Source organism: Poromitra crassiceps (assembly GCF_964638095.1).
Source record: "Poromitra crassiceps genome assembly, chromosome: 20".
NCBI classification, from domain to species: domain Eukaryota; kingdom Metazoa; phylum Chordata; class Actinopteri; order Beryciformes; family Melamphaidae; genus Poromitra; species Poromitra crassiceps.
This window is the reverse complement of record NC_139637.1, coordinates 28275107-28284646: the sequence shown is the minus strand read 5'-3', so window position 1 is coordinate 28284646 and position 9540 is coordinate 28275107. Positions and strand designations below refer to the sequence as shown.

Below are 9540 nucleotides of genomic sequence, written 5' to 3'. Positions count from 1 at the left end.
GCATGTCATAGTGAAATGCAGTATGTCATTATAAAAGTTCATATAATAGTATCTCCAGGGTGCAAAATGTACTTTTTTTGCCCAGCTAGCCAAATGGCTAGTGCATGTTCAAATTGGGTTGTTGTTGTTTTTTGTTTTATTTGTCTGGTGATTGAAGCACATCTACCAGCCACTTGCATATTTTACAGAGTAGTATGTCATAGTGATGGTTGATGATGTCATTTTGCAGGTGCTGACCGCTTCATGGACGATGTGGCTCGTATGATTGGCTACCGGCCGTTCCCCTATATGAAATGGTGCTGGTCCTTCATCACACCCTGTGTCTGCATGGTGAGCTTACATCATAACAACTGGGGCTCGAACCCACAACCTCAAAACCTCCGTGCCACTGTCAAACTCTGTAAGCTACAGTACTACGCCTTACAAGGTCAAGTCATTTCTGTCAGCGCTTTTCAGTCTTCTTCACTTGGGAAGTTGTTCTTCAAAATCCAAGCTTTCACTGAGGCTCGAACCTAAAACCTCCAAAATGTGGTGTGGCTGTCAAGATCTTGGAGCCACCGGGTCAAAGGACTTGATGTTGGCTTCCTCAGAGCTTTTCACACGTTACTTGGGATCTAGACTTACAAAATACAGTATAGGCTTACATTTGAACCGACAACCTCAGAGACACTCACTCAGCTCAATGAGTTTGACGTTAAATAGGACTTGAGCAGTTGAGATTAAACAAAACAATGAAAAACAATTTTTTGTTGCATTTCTGAAACCTTTTGGAGATGCATAATTTTCAATGATTTCTACAAACCTGGGGGGGGAAAGGGTTAAACTTGTATGTAAACAAGTATGTACCTGTGCCTTACACCAGGGGTTCCCAACCTTTTCCTTTTGCTTTTAATTGACAACATATGTGGACCACCGCGGGGGGGGGGGGGGGGGGGGGGGGGTGCTTGGGGTTGTTAAGGATAGGATTGGATATTAAACGCATAGCGCGTAGTCCACAAGTATGGATACAGTATCAAATACACAGGGCATGTTTACCTCGCATGAAGATAAAATGTCAGAACATGGTGAAAATTGTGACACGCCCCAGGGAGAGGGACCTCATCTCGTCCGATTGTAAGTCTCAGAAAACACGAAAATAGTTTCTTTTTCGAAAAAAGTGCTTTTCGTTTTTTTCTATTAATACATAAGAAGAGGGTTTGAACTATCCACTGCACATAAAATGCAGCCATTTTAGGATCAGTAAATACGTGCATCTTAAATATCTTGTCTTGTCGATCAGCATTTCGCCCAAGATGACATCCTCAAATGTCTTGTTTTGTCCACAACCGAAAGATATTAGTTTACTTAATATCCAATATTACTTTATTTAATATCCACTGAACATTCCTACACTCATGTACATCATTTTGTATATTTGATTTGATTGCACTTGCAACATTGTGATTGTCCTTTAGTTATCTTCCTACTTCTTTATCTTTGTATATTGACCTGACTGCTACGCTCAGCTGCATACAGACACTAAGACACATTCCTCGTATGTAACTTAAGTGGCTCTGATTCTGATACTGCCATAGGAAGTAAAGTAAATAAACCAGAAAATATTCACATTTAAGAAGCTGGAATCAGAGAATTTTGACCCCCCCCCCCCCCCCCCCCCCCCAACTGATTATCAAATAGTTGGTGAAACATTTAATAGCCTCGCAACTAATCAATTCAACACTAAATCAATCAGGTGGATCAGTGATGGAATGATCAGTTCAGTGAGAAACAGACTGAAATTAACCATCTGTTAAAATCATGTAGAGATGACAGAAACACAGCCGTTCAGAGCTGACCACCTCTAAGATGGCCACCAGAGGAAGGTTCACCGAAGCTAGCTAACTAGGAGCTAACATGTGGTAAAATGAGACACAGACCGGGCAGCGACAGTGCGCATGCTCGACTCAGATCAACTAGTGACGGCATCGTCAAGCTGAAGACCTCCAACATGGCCGCCAGATGAGGTATCATCAGAATCCAGTGTAACTTCCTGTTCCTCTCTCTCCTCTACAGTTCATCTTCCTGTTCCACCTGGTCAACTACAAGCCGTTGACCTACAACAACGTGTATGTGTACCCGTGGTGGGGCGAGGTGATTGGCTGGTGTATGGCTCTGTCCTCCATGCTCTGCATCCCCGTCAGCGTGCTGTATAAACTCTTCAGAGCCAAGGGGACGTTCAAACAGGTCAGTGCTCACGCCGTGCTGCAGCCGTGCTGCATGTGTCAAACAGGTCAGTGCTCACGCCGTGCTGCAGCCGTGCTGCTTGTGTGATGGTTCAAACAGGTCAGTGCTCACGCCGTGCTGCAGCCGTGCTGCATGTGTGATGGGTTTCGCATTTGTCTTTGTGTCCACGTCTCCCAGGAATTTTTTAAAACAGAGCTCTTTTGATGCGTTCTGGCCTCCTGTCCACACGCAAGCATCGTTTAATGTCACTGCAAACTAGGGATGTCACAATATATCGTCCCACAATATATCGCAATATCAAAACGTGACAATATGTATCGTTGAGATGAAATCTCATATCGCGAGAAAAAGAAGCTGAACATGGTGCATCTGATTGCATGCTCGCTCTCCTTTTCATTGCTTTGTTTGAACAGACGAGGGACGTTACAGACACGGAGGATGAAAATGGTGAAATTACTCAAATTAGCGTGGAGGATGCCCCCTCAACTTACAAATCGATCGCAAAAAATAGGGGGTGATGCCATTTTTGAGCAAATGAATCGGGGGTAATTGTGTCCCGTGATGTTTTACTACCCGTTTTATACAGACCTTGTAAGCAGAGGATGTACCGTACCGGCGTTAGCTAGCTTGCTCGCTAGCTGGTGAGAGCGGGTGCAACAACAATAATGATAGAGAAACCTTTTTTTTTTGTTAACTAGTAAGTTATTAGATCCAAGCAGGTTGCTATGATTGTTGTTATGGCTCCGCTGGCGATAGCCGGGCCGGAGGCATTATGGTTTCGGGTTGTCCGTCCGTCCGTCCGTCCGTCTGTCCGTACGTATGTCTGTCCGTCCGTCCGATGTTCGTTAACGCGATATCTGAGGAACGCCTTGATGGAATTTCTTCAAATTTGCCTCAAACATCCACTTGGACTCAAGGAAGAACTGATTAGATTTTGGTGGTCAAAGGCCAAAGTTCAAGGTCACTGGGACCTCATGAACGCCAGTTTCTAGCTCGTTAATGCGATATCTCAGGAACGCCTTGATGGAATTTTGTCACATTTGGCTCAAACGTCCACTTTCAAGGATGAACTCATTACATTTTGGTCGTCAAAGCTCAAGGTCACTGTGACCTCACGAATGCCATTTTCAAGCTCGTTAACGCGATATCTCAGCCCTCATTAAATTGGCATTTCCTCAATCTGCTGTGACACGTATCTTGTGAAAATCACGTCTCTCTGCTGCAATGCAATTGTTCAGACACCCCATTAGTCCGACATCTCGCTATCCTGAAAATGAAAAGCCCATTGGTCCGAAGGCCTATTACTCCAAAAATACACACTCTTCCATCATTTCAAACAAACCCAAGGCTAATTATTATGGAGAATGACATCATCGGCATACGCAGATGCTCCCAATCAACCGATGGAAAAAATTAGGAGGCAGCGCCAACTGATTGCAGGCCATGAATCTTTCTAACTGAAGGGTGAGCATATTTTTTTGGACCAATGAGCTTTCATGGGACCGAATGGTCTAATATGGAGATAAGGGGTCTGGTAAGCGAAAATATGTGAGATCATATTGGCTGGATGCTAGCTGTGTATGTTTGCCAGTGCTCTGGGCAGTTCTCCAGGTCAGTGCTAGCTAACAGTGGTACATAATTATCCAGGTTGGTGCTAGCTAACAGTGTTACATAGTTCTCCAGGTCGGTGCTAGCGGCAACTGTCTGCCTTTCCGAAGCCCTGCCACTCCGAACGTTAACTTCCATTATTCGGACTGGCGGTCGTTCACCTTAGAAGCCGCAATGCCGACCTTAGGTTTAGGCGTGGGGGTGGGAGAGGTTAGGTTTTGGGTTAGGGTCTGGGGGAGGTTAGGTTTAGGCATGGGGGGAGGTTAGGTTTGGCGTGGGGGCTGGGAGAGGTTAGTGAAAAACGGGGAATATAGACCCCCTTTCTGAGTGCCGATATTTCGGAGTGGCAGAACGTCGGAGTGGCAGCACGTCGGAGTGGCAGCATGTAACCGGTGCTAGCTAACAGTGTTACATAGTTCTCCAGGTTGGTGCTAGCTAACAGTGTTACATAGTTATCCAGGTTGGTGCTAGCTAACAGTGTTACATAGTTCTCCAGGTCGGTGCTAGCTAACAGTGTTACATAGTTCTCCAGGTCAGTGCTAGCTAACAGTGTTACATAGTTCTCCAGGTCAGTGCTAGCTAACAGTGTTACATAGTTCTCCAGGTTGGTGCTAGCTAACGTGTTACATAGTTCTCCAGGTTTGTGCTAGCTAACAGTGTTACATAGTTCTCCAGGTCGGTGCTAGCTAACAGTGTTACATAGTTCTCCAGGTCGGTGCTAGCTAACAGTGTTACATAGTTCTCCAGGTTGGTGCTAGCTAACAGTGTTACATAGTTATCCAGGTTGGTGCTAGCTAACAGTGTTACATAGTTCTCCAGGTCGGTGCTAGCTAACAGTGTTACATAGTTCTCCAGGTCAGTGCTAGCTAACAGTGTTACATAGTTCTCCAGGTCAGTGCTAGCTAACAGTGTTACATAGTTCTCCAGGTTGGTGCTAGCTAACGTGTTACATAGTTCTCCAGGTTGGTGCTAGCTAACAGTGTTACATAGTTCTCCAGGTCGGTGCTAGCTAACAGTGTTACATAGTTCTCCAGGTCGGTGCTAGCTAACAGTGTTACATAGTTCTCCAGGTTGGTGCTAGCTAACAGTGTTACATAGTTCTCCAGGTTGGTGCTAGCTAACGTGTTACATAGTTCTCCAGGTCGGTGCTAGCTAACAGTGTTACATAGTTCTCCAGGTCGGTGCTAGCTAACAATGTTACATAGTTCTCCAGGTCGGTGCTAGCTAACGTGTTACATAGTTCTCCAGGTCAGTGCTAGCTAACAGTGTTTTGTGTTGCACAGCGGTGGGCCCACCTGACCCGGCCTGTGTGGGGGGCGCACCACCTGGAGTACATGGCCCCTGACACCAACATCAAGTCCCTGGCCTCGCTGTCGCCCGGCAATGACGACAACAAGGTCATCATCTTCGAGAGCGTCATGTAAGCCCCGCCCCGTACGCGACAAGATGGCCCACACCTCAACGCCACACCTGACCTGTGAAATGGATTTGGCTGCTTCTGCCGGATCGATTGATCGACGCCAAACGCTCCGAGTCGCCAGAAGACTTTGAACTGTTAAAGGATGGAAAAGGGAAGGAGACAGATGAGGCAGCTCCTCCAGTACCCTTCAGAAACACTAAACCACTAATGCTTCAGTTTACAGAGTGAAGTAAGCCAGTGTGTATAGCTGGCAAAGGGCTTCCACTACACCGGTTATCCTCTAAAGATGAATGTGAATATTGGCTAATATTGTTCCTGGCACTTTATAAAAAAAAGACATTCATTAATTCTATGTAACAAAATCTATCGCAAAATTACAAATCCTGGAGGGGCTGAAGAAGAGATTCTACTCTAAATAGAATCTAAAAGCTGCTGATCTGAATCCACTGAATGTCTTCTGCCCAGCTGGAGGGTTTGTGTCTTCCATCTTGCATGTGGGGTAACCATGCTATCTTGTCGGGGGTGGCTGGGTGGGTGGGGGGGGGGGGGGGGGTGTGTGTTGGGGTCCTGGGTAGACACAGACAGACAAAACACACATTAGGGCTGCAACTATAACGATTGTTTTCATATAGTTCAATCTGTCGATTATTTTCTCAACTACTGGATTAGTGACAAAATGGTGAATGTCGATCACTTTTCCCCAAAGCCCAAGATGACATTCTCAAATGTCTTCTTTTGTCCTGACCAACAACCCAAAGATGATCAGTTTACTGTCATAGAAGACTAAAGAAACCAGAAAATATGCACATTCAAGAAGCTGGAACCAGATCATTTTATTTATTAATTTTTCATTAAAATTGTCTAAACAATTATAAAAAATTGTTTGCGATTAAGTTTCTGACGATCAAATAATCAATGAATCGTTGCAGCTCTAACACTAACACACACACACACACACACACACACACACACACACATACACACACACACACACACACACACACACTGTCCTGTGTCTCCTCAGCTGTTAGTGTCCCTCAGTGTTCTTCGCCTGACAGCCGGCCATTACACACGCAGCAGGACATGGCATCATAGCACGATTATGAATAAAATAACAACATAGAACTACATCGACAGAGCAACCTTCACACTGAGAAACAGGTTGCATGGGTTCAAATTGTTTTTTCATTTTGTAATCGTGCAGCAGATGAGCTCACACACTATCGACTGATTTCTGTCAATTTGCGTGTAAAGTGTAAATTGTCCTGGCTGTGTGTAATGGCCATTTAAAGACAGAGTTCTGGACAGATAGACAGACTGCCTGAGCCCTGGAATAACCAGCGGTTCCTGAACACACCACGCTGCCTGGACGCCGGACTGAGATCACTCTGGTCCGAGTCTGGACTAAACCGAGTCCTGGACTAACCCAACTCTGGTTCTGGATTACACTCAGTATTGCACTAACCTAACTAAGTATGAGACTGCCCTCCCCTCGTGGTCCAGTCTGTAAAGTCTGATGTAAGCACTTTATAAGTGACGTTTTGATTGTGGAACCCGAGTCAGCGATCATGAACAAGATGTCAGTTCTGCTCCTGGGGTCTCATTTATACGTTTCTACAATCCCTACTAAAACTAAGACTAACTTGTCCAGTGACTGTCTACATGATCCAATCTGTGCTTCACAATCTAGTGTCGTCTTGCAAAGGTATTCCATCCATAAGTACTAAGCACTACAAGTAGTGATGGAAAAATAATAATTACACAATGGTTATAAAGTAAACAAGACAACTTAGGCCAATCATTTAAGTCAATTAAGTCAATTCTGATTTTTGGAGGAAAGTGTCAACACCTGCTGCAAGCAATTACCCCATTATCAATCACAGTCCAACTGGGACATTCCACATGTGGATCCGCCCCAATCCAACCATAAATGGTCAATGCCAATTAACCACATGACGCATATAAATGAGCCTGATTATCAATTGAACAGGGAAATGGCACACAGGTGTGCACGCAGTCACTGGATAGGTTAGTCGTTTATGAGTTAATCCTTAGTAGAGATTCGATGCACCGTTTGATAAATGAGAGCCCAGAGTCCTGCCGGCTGTATGGATGCTTTCACTTTGTGTTCATAATGGATCGTTGAACATTGAATCAATGTTACACCCGTAGGTCACTGCTGACCCCAGACCAGCCTCTCTCTGTCCGGCCACCTGAGCAGTGTGCGGTTCGTGTTCGCCGGCTGACCTCCGATCTGTTTCTAAACAAACCCAGGCTCGAGTCCCACAGCGGGGCCGCGTCAGTGCCAAACGCTCCCCTGACCTCAGACCAGGGCTCCAGGCTGCCAACATGAAGCAGTCAGCTAGCCCAGGCTCACGCACTGTGGCCCAACATGGCCGCCACAACACTCTGATGTTGGTGTCGTTATGGACAGATTGATTTTTGATTCTGATATTTAGAAAAGCTGATGATAGTCTATTTGTTTAATCCGATATTCAACACCTTTAAAATAATGATCAAAATAAACCCCTTTCTGGTTTGTTTGGAATCAACAGAAGAACTGGGCCATGAACAGCGTAAATAAACCATCGGCAGCAATCACCGCTTATCACCAAAGATTTCACCAAAATCCAAAAAATGTATCTCTCAGATTGCTGCTTTAAATTTGACTAGAAATTACAAGTCCTAGAATTTAGACACTAAATTTAGACACTAAATTTAAACCATTTAGACACTAAGACTCCTTAAACTGTTAACAGAAAGAAGGTTGGACACTGCCTAAATGGCCGCCTTAGAAACCAGATGCCTAAGATGGCGGCTGTAGATTTGGAGGCCACAGCTAGAAGCCAAAATTTGCCTTATGTTGTTGTCTTACTCTTAACGAGCCGTATTAACTAGCCAAACCCCGCGGCTCCGCCCACTCCCCATCCTCAGCAGTCTGGGGGGGGCATGTCCAGAACTCTGTCTCCTAGCAACCACTAACAACCACCGACCTGTCAGCGGGAAAACATAACAATTAGAATGTAAGATATACTAAAACAAACTACATTTGCACATTGTTGTAAAATAATATCGCTAGCACTGTATAAAAAAAGAAAAGAAATCGTGTTAGAAATAACAATTTTTGTTTTGTTTTACATATTGTAAAATGAATCAGAGATTTATTTTGTGAAGGCGTTTATTTTGCTTATACATACAGTATGAAAAATATATATTGAATATCTTTGTGTGTTATATATTTGATGCAGTATGTTATGATGATGATGATGATTTCTGACTGATTGTTCACGTTTAGCCGGCAACACGAGCAACTCGCTGACAACTGCTCTGCCTCTGGCCTCAGGCCGCCTCACTCCTCCAGCACTCAGACTGGAACCTGAAACCTAACCGTCTTCCTCGCCGTAAGCAAACCTCCCAGAGGATTGTGGGAAACGCCGTCTGCGTGGTCGAGCTGGACCGACCCGCAGTCTGAGGCTGCGTTCACACAGGATCAGGCGACGCGCCGTTTAGCGGAGGCTGTGTGGGAGCGTCACTGTCATTTGTGTTTTCGTGACCGCAGCAACCATCCAGGCATCCCCCTGCAGCCTTAACGCATTGGCCCCATTCAACTGAATGGACGGACTGTCGTTTTGGCCCCATCGCCTGATCCTGTATCTGAATGCAGCCGGTAGTGATTCCCATGGTCCGGTCCGCATTGCAGGTTGGATGGCTCTGCAGCACCAGAGAGGATTTTCAACACTAAATTCTCAATCAAATGAAAATGTGTTTGGATTGAAAACCGTCACATTTTCATGGCAACAGATCTTGAATACAGAAGCCCATTGAGGACATTATTCATGCAGTTTATTTACACCATTTTCCAGTGATAACGTATAGTCTCTCAAGCCAGTCTCTCTCTTCACATGCTCTAGAGCATTGGTTCTCAAATGGGGGTCCGGGGACCCATAGGGGTCCGTGGCACTTTGCAAGGGGGTCCGCGAGAAGTTTTCACGAAAATAAAAATAAAAGCTTCATATTAGTTCAACGAAAATATTTTATGCTTTAAAATAAAAAAATAATTCATGGATTACATTCTAATCTAACAAACCTATCAATTTAAAAGTCAAGCACGTTACCATGGAAACAATTAAGCTTAGCCCAAAATCACAAATCAGAATGAGGGGGTCTCCGGTATATTTTCTATCTTGTAAGGGGTCCTTGGCTGAAAAACATTTGAGAACCTCTGCTCTAGAGACTGTCTGTAATTCTCCCCATTAAAATTGGGACAAGATAATGACAAATATGAAAAT

General features: G+C 44.7%; 1 protein-coding gene across 1 annotated transcript in view; it reads left to right on the top strand.

Moving 5' to 3' along the window:
- slc6a8 (solute carrier family 6 member 8) overlaps positions 1-5666 on the top strand; it is a 96101-nt gene extending 90435 nt beyond the window's left edge. Inside the window, exons 11-13 of the mRNA XM_083657133.1 lie at positions 230-330; positions 2053-2223; positions 5115-5666. Coding sequence (XP_083513259.1) covers positions 230-330; positions 2053-2223; positions 5115-5255 — 413 coding nt within the window. The 3' untranslated portion in view covers positions 5256-5666. The remainder of the gene's footprint in view (positions 1-229; positions 331-2052; positions 2224-5114) is intronic.
- Positions 5667-9540: the final 3874 nt, after the last annotated feature.